The 15,778-nt window shown below is 43.0% G+C and overlaps 1 protein-coding gene across 3 annotated transcripts in view; it reads right to left on the bottom strand.

Moving 5' to 3' along the window:
- Positions 1 to 416: 416 nt before the first annotated feature.
- The window catches only part of fam13a (family with sequence similarity 13 member A), a 44,777-nt gene continuing 29,415 nt past the window's right edge, over positions 417 to 15,778 (bottom strand). For 2 of the 3 annotated variants that reach the window (XM_068322145.1, XM_068322147.1), the window contains 13 exons: positions 14,815 to 14,873; positions 14,409 to 14,451; positions 9,189 to 9,351; positions 5,533 to 5,749; positions 5,313 to 5,454; positions 5,088 to 5,169; positions 4,789 to 4,994; positions 4,558 to 4,641; positions 4,018 to 4,113; positions 3,258 to 3,341; positions 1,965 to 2,161; positions 1,670 to 1,771; positions 417 to 1,581 (listed from right to left, as the gene is read on the bottom strand). In XM_068322145.1, the coding sequence (XP_068178246.1) occupies positions 1,458 to 1,581; positions 1,670 to 1,771; positions 1,965 to 2,161; positions 3,258 to 3,341; positions 4,018 to 4,113; positions 4,558 to 4,641; positions 4,789 to 4,994; positions 5,088 to 5,169; positions 5,313 to 5,454; positions 5,533 to 5,749; positions 9,189 to 9,351; positions 14,409 to 14,451; positions 14,815 to 14,873 (1,599 nt within the window). In that variant the 3' untranslated portion in view covers positions 417 to 1,457. The remainder of the gene's footprint in view (positions 1,582 to 1,669; positions 1,772 to 1,964; positions 2,162 to 3,257; positions 3,342 to 4,017; positions 4,114 to 4,557; positions 4,642 to 4,788; positions 4,995 to 5,087; positions 5,170 to 5,312; positions 5,455 to 5,532; positions 5,750 to 9,188; positions 9,352 to 14,408; positions 14,452 to 14,814; positions 14,874 to 15,778) is intronic. The other variant, XM_068322146.1, reaches the window with a different exon arrangement.

Here is a 15,778-nt window from a genome sequence, read left to right as displayed (position 1 = left end):
CTCGACTAGACTAGAACTCAGTGGTGGGAAATTGTACTTTTGAGCAGACTGCAGATCAGATTGTTTGTTTCTGCAAGAACTTTGGTTTGATTTGCTGCTGTTTTAAATCTTCTTGGAATGTTGTGCACCATTAATAACACTGATAAACACGCCATCTAATCTTAACTCTGAAGGTCAATCTGTCGGAAAGTGAGCTGCATTATGTTTTCATGTCTTTCCCACGTCAGGATGATGTTTTTCCAGGCTTCTGGAAGCAGTGTTTTAAAAATATTTAGATTGTTTGATCAAGAAAAACAAATGGCATATATATCAATAGTAATATATTATGTATAATCCTTTACAGCCTCGCTCTTAATGATGGTGATGAAGTTCTACTATCGACTCAGTCACACAAAAACTCCACACAGCCCCAAAAATTCAGTAAAAATATGATTTCATTTATATTATATACAAAATACAAATACAAATTATGTACTAAAATGTACACACATTTAAAATTCATTAAGCTTCGCCAGTGTTAACATTCAGTGAAAACAAAATTCACACTGATAAATCATCCATTTTGGAGAAAGAAAGGAAAAAGGTACTCGCTCACATAAATGTAAACATAAACAGTGATCCATATTTACAAACATAAACAAGCTCTGGAAAGGATGAGAAGGAAACCGACTCTGTCCTTCAGTCGTCCCACAGACGTCCACGTCAACATTTATCAGTGTGAGTGAAAACATACCAGTCATTCCAAGATGAGAAATAGCTTATTTGACATGAAGTAAATAGAGAACAACAACAAACAATGCTTAATATGTACAGTCAATGCATCAGAAAGTACAAGTGATCACAAAATAAACTGTTACATTGTGTGTGAGTTGTTTTTGGTTCCGTTTGTAGTCACTGTCTTTGGGTTGAATTAAAATTAGAGATCACTTCTTATAGTGAGCAAATACTCCATTGAACTTCTACAGAAGCAACATTAAATCATTTCAGAACTGAAATAAACAAAGCTGATCATTCGGAAAATACTGCTAAGCCCGATCAAAGTTATACAAAGAGCAACGCCTCCCTTAAAAAAATACACATATATCTTGAATGCAAAATCCTTCCTTGGAAATAGCTACAATTTCATATTATTTTTACTTACAAGGATTCATTTCTTAAGACTTCTAGAGTTAAGTGTGAGAAAAAACAACTTTTCTGTTGTCATAGAACCTTTCAAGAGGATAGAAATAAATTATTAGCGATACAGCTGTGATTCCGGCTGTTTGCGTGCGTCTATCTTAAACTCTTCAGAAGGTGACGTCTGAAGCAGGCGACTTTGTGTCGCTATGAATAAGTTTGGCGCCGTGCTTGACACAAGGGATTAACGCTCCTGAGCCAGAAACGTGAGCGGCACAGATGGCAACGAGAAAGAGCGTCTGATCCTCCCTCCGACGGTGCGAGACCAACCATCGATCTTCTTAGATTAACTTAGTCGTGTCTCTTTTGCTGATCAGGACTTCCAGCAGGCGCAGTTTGGCCTTTATGTGCTTGTACTCGCTGTATTCCAGTGCCAGCGGGGAGCGGTCCTCCTTCTGAACGTTTCTATGGAAATAAAACAACAACCAGTAAGAAATGGATTCAGGTGTTGCTTGATATGCTTTCTCTCCTGCCCAACCCGAATTCTTCTTACCGTCCGTTTTGCCTGAAGAACTGGTCCTCAAACTCTTTCAAGGTTTTGCGGAGTCTCTTCTTTTCCTCCCGGGCCTCCTGGAGCTGCTCCACAAGTTCCCGCCTGAAAGAGTAGAAATGTAAAAATGTTTCTAAACTGTGCTGACATGTTAATGGAACCATCACAGAAGACGATTTTTAACAAGTGCTCTTATTAAAACACACTTTTTTTTTCTGTGCTCGTAAAGCAAAATGGTCAGGAATATCTTTCACTGAAGAATTTATTCTATTTTTTAGGTGATCCTTGGGTGACTTACGTGGTGGCCGAGTGCAGGTTGGACAGCCTCATGTCTGTCGTGTTCTTGGAGGGTGACAATTCGTCCACGGGTGAGATGAAACTACCCGCCTCCTCCTCCGTGTTGTCCAGGAACCCAAGTACGGTGAAGTCGGGCCGGACGCTGACGGTGAACTGCGTCTTTGATTCTCCGTCATCCTCAGAGCCGTCCTCTTCCTCCTGCAGGAGCGTAGAGGAGGATTAATGAAAAAAGAAATGGCTACGTCGTGATGAGGCGGCGGCGAGGGAATGCCAGGCTCAAACACCACACTGTGTTAGTCTGGTTTTTAACCTTCTGCAGCAGTCAGTCGCGCTCCTCTGCTCAGCAGACTGACCGTCAACTTCAAGCAGAGCAAAACTTTAATGTAACACGACTTGAATTATTCCAGCTTGGGCTTTATTTGTGCTTCTATTCCTGTTCTTATTAATATACTCGTCAAAGACATCACTGAGGCCGAGGGGACGGAACGACAATCAACGTCAGGTGATCAAATAGGAGGTAAAGTCAGCAAAAATTTCAAACGAGATTCCACAAACTTGATGGACACACTCCGTCAGGATCATCATCATCATCATCATCATTCATGATCACTTGAATTTATTGACACTGGATGCGACTTAACAGAATCAGCGACATGATAGTCGACGTTGTTACAATTTCTTTGTCAAACAACTGGTTGGTCAAGTTCCTGTCAGCAGTTTCAGGATGTGGACCTTTGATCCTCTAGTTTAAAATGTCCATCCCACTAGTTCTGCTGGACTCTCAGTAATGGTTCACATCCTGTTCCTGTTTCTCAACCCAGCTGGCAGCTCACGGGGTTATTGTGGCTGCAAATATCATGAAGATCACACCCTGTCCATTTTAGTCTGGTGGACTCCTTTTCAAAATTAAATGAACTTGTATGTCTTTAAATCAATCAATACCCTGAGAACACAGGAAACCAGTCAGCTGTGATCAATAAACAAATAAATAACTTAGTAAGTATGACAACAGGATTACTGTTAGATTCATGACAATAAGACTCATGCTATAATAAACACAATCCTTTAAAACAAATACGCACAGCTCACACATTCGGATCAATAATAATCACAGAGTAGCTCAGGGGTCAGATCCAGGCAGCTACTGATTGGATGTTTATGGAACGGCTAATGGCAGCAAACAGGCAGCTATCCAATCAACAGGCAGCAATCAGGTTCATTAGAGGGTTGGGTTTGAGGAAGGCGGGACTGGAGGGGACGACGACTGATCATTCAAGCAGCGGCAGCTCTTCACCTTAATGTCATCGAAGAAGAGTGCGGTTTCGCCCTCAATAATGGGCTGAAGGAGGGGACCTCTGCGCTTGCTGGAGGGAGAACCCTGCGTTGACGGTTAAGAAGGAAGCGTTAATGACGCCGAGACGCTCACTGGCGTTCAAAACGGGGGCTCGAGTCGAAAGCCAGACGGCCTTTTTCAACCAACTTTTATCTGAGGCAAAGCTGAGCAGGTTTTCCTCTTCTTCCCTCCCACAACACCCCAGAACATTTAAACTCCATTTTATTCATCTCAAATAACGTCGAAGGGTTAAAAGATGATCAAAATATAATTGTTGTTGTATAATCTACGTTGTATTATTTTTATAAAATGGATTTTAGATTATTTTACATAAATAGAAGATAACCAATGTAAGAGAATTGGTTGCTAATACCTTAATACAATGAATGGGGAAAAGGAAGCGAACCAACGTTACACAGCTTCACGCGACGCAGTACCAGGAGTGGAGCACACATGCTCAGAGTATTTCAACCGTTTATGACTATTTAACTTCTCCGTGAACTCCATCTCTACATACGAGGCTCTTTACGACCGAGGATTCACCGACTGACAGCCTTGAAATGTCACCGGTTCACACATCAGGCCCTCGGGCCAGTGTGAGCTGGGGGCTCACACGTCTGCAGACATTATTACAGTGACGTCATCCTTCCTCATTGCTTGACGCGATCAGTGACAAGACAACATCGGAGGACAGGAAAGGGGTTTAAGGTGTGATGCTTACAATGACGGGGATGGTAGAGGCTCTGCACAGGATCTGCTTCACCAGACGGTATCTGTCGTACAGGGGTTTCATGATTTGCCTCTCGGTTTTGGTGACCTGAGGTACCAAAAAAAAAAAAAAAAAGGCAGCTTGTTAAGCATAGGGTTAGCCTCCTCCAGTCCTCTGTATCCTTGGTGACTATCTAGGTGCAGCACGAAAATAACCTAAGATGACCGCTAACCCTGACCGACTCGAGAGCTTGAAGGTCACACTGAGGAGGGAGGGACTTTCTGATATGGGACGGGACTAGCGGATTAGACGGCACAGTTCATTTACTGTTGGTTTTGACATCACACAAACCGTGCGTGTCACTTCAGTCAACTTCCAAATAAAGCTTAAAAGGGCAAGGAATAAAAACACAACTGTTATTCACACTTGACCTGCAATCTGGGTCACAATGGAGGGGTAAACAAGACGTGGTCTGTTGTGAACAGGGCTGCAGCAGATGGTATGCACAGTGAGCCCGTGTTTGTTTGTCACGAGGAGTGGAGGACGACTCACCGGTCGGCCGTGTATGCCCTCGTAGTGGAGGAGCGCTTTCTGCAGGGCCACCTTCTCAGCTCCGATCTGCTCCCGTGTCATATCCTGTCAAGGAGTTTCAGAAGAAGCGTTAGTTCTATCTTCACCGAGACTCAAAACCTTCCATTCTCCTTTGAACGCATGTTTTAAAACATGCACCAAATATCCATTTCCAGGGCCGACCCACGTTTTATTTATGACTCGTGCTCTCACCTTGATGTCCTCGGGGCGGTTGGACTCCTCCCTCTTCTCCTGCAGCTTCTTTAAAATTGCCTCCAGAGTGTTTTCCACCGGAGGCTTGGGAACTTTTTCCTGTTGAGGTTTCTTCTCCAGCTGAGAGCCGAAGCTTTTGGGCAGAGTGTTGCTGCGCTGGCGGGTCAGAGGCGGCAGGTCCTCCTCTGACTTCATCAGCTTGTGTTCTGTTGAGGAAGAAGAGGAGGAAATAGATGAGCTCTATGCACTGTTAATGTATTCAGATGTGTTCATCGGTACCGCCTCTGCTCGTGTCTTACCTTTCAGTTCTTTACGAAGCTTGGCCAGTTCAGTCACCCATCGCAGCACCTCTGGGCTTCCAGCTTTATCACTGTGGGAAGGCTGGGTGAAAAAGATTAAACAGTTTAAAATAGATACTACATTTAAAATTAAATCAACCATGAACCCAAGAAGAAGTCCGACTTCTTTAAGCGAGACATCTTCTGAGTCCCGTTTAACTGGTGATAAATGTGAAGTGTGCCTACCCTGTATTTCCGCTCCTCTTCAAACCTCTCCTCAAATCTGTGGATCTTCTTCTTCAGTATATGAATCCTCTTGGTGAGCTGGGCTGTTGTCAGCTCCTCTTTCTCGTCATCGCAGGAGCCGAGAGAGGAGCTCCGTCTGCGCCTGGAGGGATTCAGAATGTCACATTTACTCACTCTTCCTGAACCGCCGCTACGTACAAGACCGTGTCGTGGTTATTACCTGGCAAAGGAGTGCGCGTTCGGGGGTGACGGAGGCACTTCGGTGTCATCCAGGTACTGCTGGCAGTATCCGTAGCCGTAGAAACGAGGGGACAGCATCGGGTCGCTGTCCTCTTCCAACAGCTGACGGATCAGACGGCCGCCGGCGTGAGGGGAGAGCCGAGCCTCCTCGCGGTCCATGCTCTCTCTCTGCAGTGACGAATAAGCTGGGACTGGTTCTGCAAACACAAACACGTTGTATTAAAATGTGAAACTTGTTCTTTTATCAACCGGAAGACGTGCAAACAAAAGGCAGGTTAGTCAGGGGATCTTGTTTGAAATGTGATGCACGCCAACCAGCAGAAAACACATAGTTTGTCTTATTACATTCGTCATCTTAAACCCCGAGCACTCTGCAGAATAACGAAATAAAACCCAAGCGGTTCTAGAGTTATAAGGCACTTTATGAATCCAGGATCAGAACTGCTTATTGAACCCGACTCTTTTCACATCCGTGCTCAGGCTGATTTACGTCAATATTTTAACCATTTACGAACAACGAAAGCCAAAAAAAGTTGAACCCAGCTAGAGTGTGGCTGGCTTTTTGGAATCAAGTTTACAGATCACATTAATCCACAGCTAGTTAGAATCGGAATCAGAATCCTTTATTAATTTATCCACTATCGATCACTTGATTAACTATTTCCTCTGTACAAAGCCAACAACATTTAAAGATGATGCTGTTCTTCACACGGTCACAGGCTGTGTTAATAATGATGTATATTAAAAATAGCCACATAGACACTCCTGATGATCCCTGACTATTAATAACATGGGATAATGCTGGTGCCAGTTCCTCATGGGGGGGGGGGACTTTAGTGACGAGTTTATTCCAGAGTTCAATTTTACTGGAGCATTCCCAGAGGAAAACCAGACAGAGAAATATTCAGCGGTTTGCCAAAGGTTTCTGTTAAAATAACAGGACAGAAAAACTATTAAAAAAAAACACAAAACTCAGCAGGAATTATAATGAAGGATTCATGAAAAAGGACAAAAAGTAACAAGAAACATAGGAAAAAGAGACAGAGGGAGAGAAAATAAACTCTGGGGGGGGAACCGACTGTCAGTGCAAACATCCAAGTGTCAAAAGCACACATGAAAATACTCCCGCCGGCTCTAAAACCACACAGGAATATTTTTATTCGCTGCGGTGAGTTAGGGCGTACGAGAAGCAACTTATCTCCAATTCCAGCTCGGAACCCAGGGGACCTCCTCTCCTTCTAGATACGTGCCGTTTATCAAGTAGCACATTACATCTGGCTCACAGCGGCAGGTGAAACTCTCAATCACGTTCGATGACTTCGTTTCAGCTCTATTATCCAACACCCAGAGCACTGCAGGCTGGTCGCTAACAGAGGCTCCGTGGCATTTAATCAGGCGTTCGCTGATGGTTCGGGATTCAACAAAAAACATCCCCGTTTGCCATTTCAAAGGTTGTTGTGTGTGCGGCGTTTTTCTGCAATGTTCCAGAGCATTCAAGCATGTTGCCATGCAATGGAAAAGGTCATTCACACAGCCTTGTCTTTCTTCTTCTTCTTCTTTTTTTTTTTTTTTTTAATCCCTTGTGTTATTTGCAGCAAAAGCCAGTCAGCACTGACAGTGATGTAACATTACACTTACCATCGCAATGACTCTGATGAAAAATTCTTTTAAAATCAAGGAAGGGAGTGTTAAAGAATGGAGAATCTAAAAAAAGATGGAAAAGGGGGAGCAGGGAAGGGAAGTACAAGAAGAAGGATAAATAAATAAAATTTAAAAAAAATAAAGGAATGAAAGTCTTTCTCTGTCAAAACCTTCATGTCTTTCCATCATCACAGCAGCAGCAAATTCCAGGTCACCATGACAGTGAAGTGGAACAAAAGCCTTGCACCACAGCCCAATGCTTTCATCCACCTGACAGTAACACAATGTCTAAATGGCATGCACCAACACGGCTTTATTCATTCCTCCAGAATGTAAATCCCTCCTTAGCGCTCCTGATTTAAAGCATAAATATGCAGCAAAACAGGAAAACAACTCACTAGTTTTACTTTTGCAAACGGTATCAACAAATCCGGAGCTGATGCAACATGGAAGCCTGTCGGCTCCAAGGTTGCAGAATACCTGATGGGTTTGACGTCTCATAGGGAGAACTGCTGTGTGGCCCATTACAGTCAATCATCAGACTCCTTCAGGGGTCCTTGCTGTCATGAACTCAGTCATGTATGTCGAGAACAGAATGTACAGAAGGGCCATTTAAGAAGAGAAAGCTACCCTCCTCCATCAAAGTCATCATTCACGAGTGGAGACCTCCAAAGCCCCCTGACACCTTTATGCAAACCGAAGCAAGACTTTTCTTGGCTTGGGCACAGTATCTTCTCTCATGTAGAGAAACGCTGCATGACTACAACAGCAATCTTTCACATGCTGATTTTTCAGTCAGCACTTTCAGCCACTAGAGAGCTCCAAAAAACACGCAGTGGTCTGCCAATGCTCTAAACACATGGCTGTTGAAGTTGAGAGATTTATTACATGGAACAATTTCTCTTTGACGGTCTCATCAAACAGGAAACTGTGGTGGAAGGAGAGAAGACCGTTTGAAGCGGAAATATGTGAAACGTGCTGCAACTTGTCCTTTAACTGTTTTTTTTTTTTTTTTTTACAATAAGAATGGACCTGTTGGTTGTCATTCCAATGCACGCGTCAACAAAATGATTGATTTGTATCTTCTAAAAACTAAATCCTCCAGCTATCTCTGCTGCATTGCAATGTCGTAACAGTGTTCTATATTTCTCAGGGTGTGGGGGGATTGTGCACGATTTCCTTTCAGCGCTGCATAAACAAACACATGAAGAACATACTCAGTAGGAGGAAGGTTTGACATGAACAATGCAATCCCAGCAACTATTTGTGCAAATCCTGTGCTTGGACTTCAACATGGTACGCCAGTGCCGAAGGAAAAAACCACACAAAATTTGTTAGATATCATCCAAATATGAGACATTTAAAGGTGCACTAATCTGGAATTTCTCACTATACTTTGCAAGCCAAGTTTCATTTGGCTGGTACACTGTTATCACAGTTTGACCTCCTTTTAATGATTGATTTTTGACTGTGAATTACAGCAGCAGCTCAGCCTGGAACCAATTTGGTGGCAGAAATAGCCCAGTGACTAATACATCCTGCTAAAAAAACCCACAGCATGCTCCTAAATTACAAGCATAAAAGGCGCTTAAACTTAGCAACACTTTCATGTTTTCTTTTGCGTGATGAACGCAATTTCTAATTTAATAAATAACCCGTCTATAATTCTTCAGCTGGTCCAGCAATTAAACACGTTTCCCGTGAGCGTTTCTTCTCCAGATATAGGTGTCCAGAGAACTTAAGAGGATCTTTTACAATTAAATCCTGCTGGAGGCAGATGGAGCAGCATCAAAAGAGGAGGAGGAGGAGGAGGAGCAGAAGGTGTGCAGCTGCTACACAAACACCCCATGTGCAGATCTGGTTGGAATGGATTGCACGAGCATGCGCGTGGGTGTTAACGTGAAAAAGTGTGAATTCCAGCATAAACTTTTCTCTAAATACAGCACAGAATAAACCAGTGAATGAAGGCGACAAATGGATGGCCTGTGGCCTCACCTCCCCAGCTGTCGTCCTCAGTGAGTGCTGTCAGTTCCAGGCGGGGTACGTCCTCACAGCTCGCCTTGTCGCGATCCGCGTCCAGGCCACGCACCTCTCCTCCGACGCCGACCCTCCCCGTGTCACAGCTGATGGGCGACTCCAAGATCTTCATCCTTAGTGTCTGCACAACCATGAGAGAGCAGAGAGTAGAACTCAACAACAATGACCCGCCTGTGAGCACACTCTTTAAGTTGAGCCACACACTCCCTCAGACAGGCCCTGCCCTAACAGAGGGGGCTGGTCCCTGATCCCCATTGGCTGTACCAGCTGGCCAAAACATCCGCCCATCTGCTTTTGGCTCCGCCTTGACTTTCACCCCCTCCCTCCCTCCTTCCCTCCCTCCCCTTGTTTTCTTCTTACAGTAGTCCAGCTTGCTTTCTCTTTTGCCGAGGATCTTGACTTCCCCACCCTGGTGCCGCTCTGGACGTGTTTGTTTCATAGCAGCAAGACCACATGGGAGGGGTGTGTGAGAGAGGGGGGAGGTAGGGAGGAAGCAAGCAGATTGTGAGCCAGCACACGTACGCTGACTGGGTGTTTTTTTCCTCTCTATCTGTCTCTCTTTGCAGACAAACATTCAGCTCCTTATCACAGGAGAGGCTTCACTTTCAGCGCTTCTTAGTTTAAATTTACTCTCATTGTTCCTCTCTCTAAATCTGACTCACACATTGTCAAATTTCACTCTTGCGATCAGAGATCTGTAACTGAATTCTAGTGTCGTGTAAATGATTTGAGAGATACAACATACTCAGCTGGTAAAGTATTTAGAAAGTGTCCACGGATCACTTAGCGCGAAGTTCGTAGGGTACCATTTCCTTTCTGGGCGTGGGACCAGACTATTTTTAGGGAAAACAGATCAAGATACAACACCAACAGACCTCATGAACGCCACAGACGGTCTACAGGAAGGAGAGCGATTGAATCTGGTTACAACAGCCCTTGTTTTGCTTTGTCTTTTTGTTCATTACACTGAGTTGTTGTTTTTGGTTGCTTTGTGAGAGATTACAGTGCAATGGCATAATTAGTCTCAGGTGTATACGTGTGTGTGTGTGTGTGTGTGTGTGTGTGTGTGTGTGTGTGTGTGTGTGTGTGTGTGCTAAAAAGAGGGGGGGAAACAGAGCTGCCAGGAATCCCCGGCTGTTACGTGAGAAGTGACGGATGAGAGGAGAATCACGTAGAACAGTGCTGGTGCCTGGAGAACGTGACTGACGAGCACCTATTACCATCAATGTGGTCAAGTGTAGGAAACCCCCCCACCCCCTACCCCTGTACATACTGCACCCAGAACACAATCCCAAAGATTATTCCTCAACAACAGCATAAGGAGATAAATTCGAGCAGCTTCCAGAAGCAGCACACACACGAGAACACAGCAGGGATGCAAAGGAGACGCAAAATATCTGAATACAATTAGTGCAACATATGGTTTTCTAGTAATAAATGTACTATAAAGTGATTATTAGATTTTGCTTCTTTGTGGATGATGTCATAAACGTACAACTGTAACCACTCCGCTGCTCATCTGCTTTGGATGAAGAATCTTCACCAAGGCCAAACAAAAATTATTTATCGACTGGGTAAATAACTTTCACAGCATACATGTTAACAACAATAATGTCGGTGCGGCTCGATTCCCGTGTTTGAGGAAGTCGTGATATCGTGACAGCGCGTCAGGACACACGCCACCACGACTGTGAAACAGAAGCAGCTCTGTGTGATTCGGTCAGACTGTGTTTCCCTCTCCTCAGCGGACCTCAGATGCAGGCGTGATGAGGATAAAGTGTCCGATGCGGATGCCCAGTCTGACTCCAAGTGCCATGTGGTCAACTTGAGCCGTCGGTGCATGCGATACCGTCTGAAGAAGCTGAATTCCCCTGGCACAAAAAATTATTTTCTTCATGTGACAGCATTGATGAAGATGTGTGACAGAACAACTACAGCCTACTTCAGTTTGGATTTAGCCAAGGTTCCACATATTTAACCTGGTACGAGTGATCAAAGTTATTACGTTTCTGAGCCTGTAGAATTTCCTGATGTATTGGAAATAAGTGATACTCAGGCAGACCTCCAGCAGTCACAACATTCTTATGATATACAGCAGGTGTCTGGCTGCTGTAAGTGAATGTACAGATAATTACATCCCGCTTCAAAGCGGTAATGTACTGTAATTGTCAGTGTTTGTGTGTTTCGTCCGTCCGTTAGTCCACTCTTTGCAACGGTTGCAGAGAATACAATGAAACAAAAAGCGCATTACTCCGGCAGCAAAGGGGATGAGGATGAGATGATGACCTTGACCTTGAGAAAACTAGGTCAAGGTCAAATTTAAATTTTTGCACACAGCTTATTTAAGATACAAAGTGGAGGGAGAGGCTAGAGTGAGTAAGACCATGGATCGAAGCTAGTAGTTTGATCAATGACAGTAGGTCAGAGCACTAGCTTTGATCTTTGACCTATGCAAGTAGGTCAGGGTAACATTTTTAATTCAGGGGTGTCGTGGGATGTTGCAGTTTGTGCCTACTTCCTAGTTTAATTTGGTATGGTGTGTAAGTTTTGATTAGTATGCAGCAGGTAGCTTGTAGCTTGCATGTAACAATGGTTCCTACATGTAGGTGCTGAGTGCACATCTTTTCAAGAGACAATAAAAAACATCCCAATGAGGAATTTATTGACTGGTTGATTGTCCATCTGCACGAAACAGTGACATTTCCAAGTAGTTGAAAGTGGACCTTGAGTCAATTTCTTTGGTTGCTCTTCTTACACAATAGTTCCTAAAGTGAATGCACAACTTTCATCCTCAAGGAGTTGCAACGGTTTTATAAATGTGTTTGAGTATTTTTATTTTTTTTGATTAGTCACTATTTTTGGAACTACTTATTTTATGCAGATTTACAGACATCTAAAGATGTTCACTGACATAATGAGTGTGATCTAAGGTAACGTTTGAAGAAAAACGGGTTGTTAATCAGAAGCTCGTGTCTTTTTGTTCTCCGGCTGCTCCCTGTTAATTAATGTACTTTGTTTTTACAGCACAGCTCATGGCTATCATATAATTAAATTTTGGGCTCATTAGAGTTCGAAAGAAATGTAGAGTGGGTGAATGTTGTGTTGTGTCATGTTCGGAACTCATCACATTTATGATTATATTGTGCAATTTTTGTCAGTAAGGAAAAACCTTTCTGTTGTTCAAATAATATCTTATAGTTTGATAAAATGTATTCAGCAGATGATAAGTCTATCCAACCTGGTTTATGATTAATCTGCTGACTATAATCACCAGTAGAATCACTGGCATCAGCTGTGACAAAACAACATAAATCCACTTCAAGACGCTCTGAGGAGGAACACAGTGGATTAACAAGAGCACAGATGTTACAGTTCACCAGGATCCTGCTGCACTCAATTAAGGTATAACTGCACACACACAGACACACGCATGCACACACGCACACGCACACACACACACACACACGCAGATGGGCCCATACGCTGAACTCTGTGACCGGAAAAAAATCATCCAATGTTCACTGAAACACACTTGAACCACAATTACATCATCATGAGATATCCAGCTGGTGCAAAGGAGGGGTTAAACAGGGAGCTTAGAACCAGTGTGTGTGTGCATATGTGTATGTGTGTGTGTGTGTGTGTGTGTGTGTGTGTGTGTGTGTGTGTGTGTGTGTGTTTGAGGCAATGGGACAATTATTAAGCTGTGTTGGGGACCTTACACACATGGTGTACAAACACACTGGGGAATCAAATGGACATTCTGCTGATATGGCATGCAGACAAGCACCTTGAACATCACACGTGCACAGATACACACACACACACACACACACACACACACACACACACACACACACACACACACACACACATACACACACACACAAGCACACACACACACCAGACATAAACTTTGTTATGTGTGGCGGAGCTCCTTCCACATTTTTTTTATTTCCAGGCACATGGATATACAGTATATACGTGTCCATTTTTTTGTGGTAATGTGGAGAAGTGCAGGAAGTGCATCATCGTGTGGTGGAATACCTAAGTGGATTAAAGGTTCGCCTAGCCTCTACAGCCCCCGCCCTGCAGGATAATATTAATTCAGCTGAGGTAGAGACCTCAATTTGCGATTATAGATTGAAATTTAATAATTAATGACTTGTGAATAATTCAACTGACAATCTCTCAGGACCAATTTTGTTTGTATGTTGTGGACTACCTGTATTTTTGGAAAGTCCTGACCTGTACACTTGAGTGACTTTAAAACATGGCAGCCCTTATTTTCCACCATCAGGTTACTTGGATTGATAATAAGAGTTGTACGAGAGAGAAGTTGCGTGTTGTGTGTTTAAAGAGACTGAAGCAATAACAGGAGACACACAGACAAATGGAGAGAGACATGCAGAAACTCGGGGCCTGTTATTATTGTTTATCATTGTGTTTGTGATTTATTATAGTTGCATAGGAAAATGGTGGCAATTGTGTCCGTCTCATGCTCCAGCTGTAACCTTGGCGTTAATGACCAGCTGACAAGTAGCTGCGTCGGCCTCCGTTCAGAGAGGCTGCTAGCTCCAGATTACCACAGTGATGGTGGTGGCGGCAGAGCTGTAGCATCAGTTGATGCTAAAGAACACTTGAGGTGTATTTGCTACATACAACATATACTTTTCAAGTGTAGTAGTGGAACAAATCCTTGATGAGCAAATGAGCAATATGGTGTTATGAAGGTGAGAAACAAGTTAGTTTTTCTGAACCTTAACTAACCTGTGTGTTGTATGTTTTTCTTTTAATAATGCTTTGTGTTCCTTTAATATCCTGTCTCAAAGACTTTTACGATCTTATGTAGAACATTGTCTTTGACTGTTTTATGAGGCCCTCTCAAATATTGAATATTGACTAAACAAAACATGCCTGACGACTTCATGTCAGGAACTGTCCGGATTAAGAGAAGCACACATCTGAGTATCTGATTCTTTTGGAAATTCAATATTACTGCTGTCTGCACCAAAATAGTATTAAAATTCAATACTGAGCAGTTCCCGCCCTGCCACATCAATAAACCTAAACAGTAGTACATGCAAGGCAAAGCAGATTCACTGTGCAATAAGAAAGAGGAAGACACACAAATGTTTCCGAACAGACTGAATTCATGGGGAAAGAGTTTGGACTTACCTGTAGAGGAGAGAGGTGGCAGTCTTGAATCAAACTGTCATTCCTGAAAAACAAGAAGCAAATTCATCCAAGCAGCTTCGACTGGTCACACCCTATGATGAATAAAGCTAATCTGTCCATCAGAAACCTCAGAAAACCCCACAAGGTTTATACAAACACACGCCCATATCTTTTCTGCTTGCCGTTATCGGATCAAGTCTGTTATGAACATTGGAGAATGCTTTAAGATAAGAGACAGAACTGGTACGGCAGTCAGTGGCTTATCAGTGTAAAACAAACATTTGGTTATAGGCTACAGGCTGCAACTAGGTCTTATTAATGAAAAAACAAATGAGAAATGTGATTTAGCTTGTATTATTTTATTTTTATTTCTGAAAGGGATGAAATTAAGAAAAGAAAAGCTCACCCTTCATGAAATACCTCCATAAAATCTGCTCCAGGTCTCTCACCGACGCACTCCTTGGACTGGAAAGACATCAAAATGGAACAAGATAAGTTGTTTCAATGAAACACCTTGCATCAAAATGCATAAATGAGATTAAACACGTTAGAGACAGTAATTAAAGACTGTACATCCATATCAGCTCCGTGTGGCTGAATAAGAACAGTAACACAGTGCAGTTTAGCAGGTTTGATGTTAACAGTGTTGACATCTCGGCATGGTGAGCTTAGTTTAGCATGTAGACATTATCTGAAGATATGCAGATCCCAAAACAGAGGCTGTCAAGGTCCTTAATTGTCCTCAGTGCTCTTGACACAACAAGATTACATTCCCAGAGACCCTCACCCAGAACCCTCTGCAGCCGGCCACTCAGCACAACACTCCTTCAGCCAATTACAATTCTGCCAGCTATCACATAGATGCCATACACGTGTCAAGGCATCGTGTGACATCTTACGTAAGAGCCTTGCATTGGTATTCTGTTGCTTGGGTGGGATCACAAGCTAAACTATCCCGTTTGGATCAGTAATCCAGTGGACTGAACTTTACAGCACCCCACAGCTTATTTGACCCATGCTGCAAAACCGTTGGTTGTAACGCTACATCTTTGTTAGCAGGTGAGACATAGCTAGTCAAACATTTTACTATGTAGTTGTACTAGTGAATTTTGATCAGTTGATCAATTGATGTGTTTTGGTGCAGACACCAATATCCGAATATGTTATCAATGTTTTCTAAAAACAACAACCCAGAGATCTTTGTAAAAAAAAAAAAAGTGCAGAGTAAAACAGACAATATTAAGATTTTAGTCTTATGACATCTAATCATTTATTAAAATAAACACAAATATATATATCTCAATAAATGTTAGTCATATTGATGCCAGCAGCAAGATGGGTAACAAAAAGGAACGATCAGCACTGACATG

This window comes from Antennarius striatus, chromosome 8 (assembly GCF_040054535.1).
Source record: "Antennarius striatus isolate MH-2024 chromosome 8, ASM4005453v1, whole genome shotgun sequence".
Classification (NCBI taxonomy): Eukaryota; Metazoa; Chordata; class Actinopteri; order Lophiiformes; family Antennariidae; genus Antennarius; species Antennarius striatus.
Note: the sequence above shows the minus strand (reverse complement) of the source record. Positions and strands in the feature narration are given on the sequence as shown.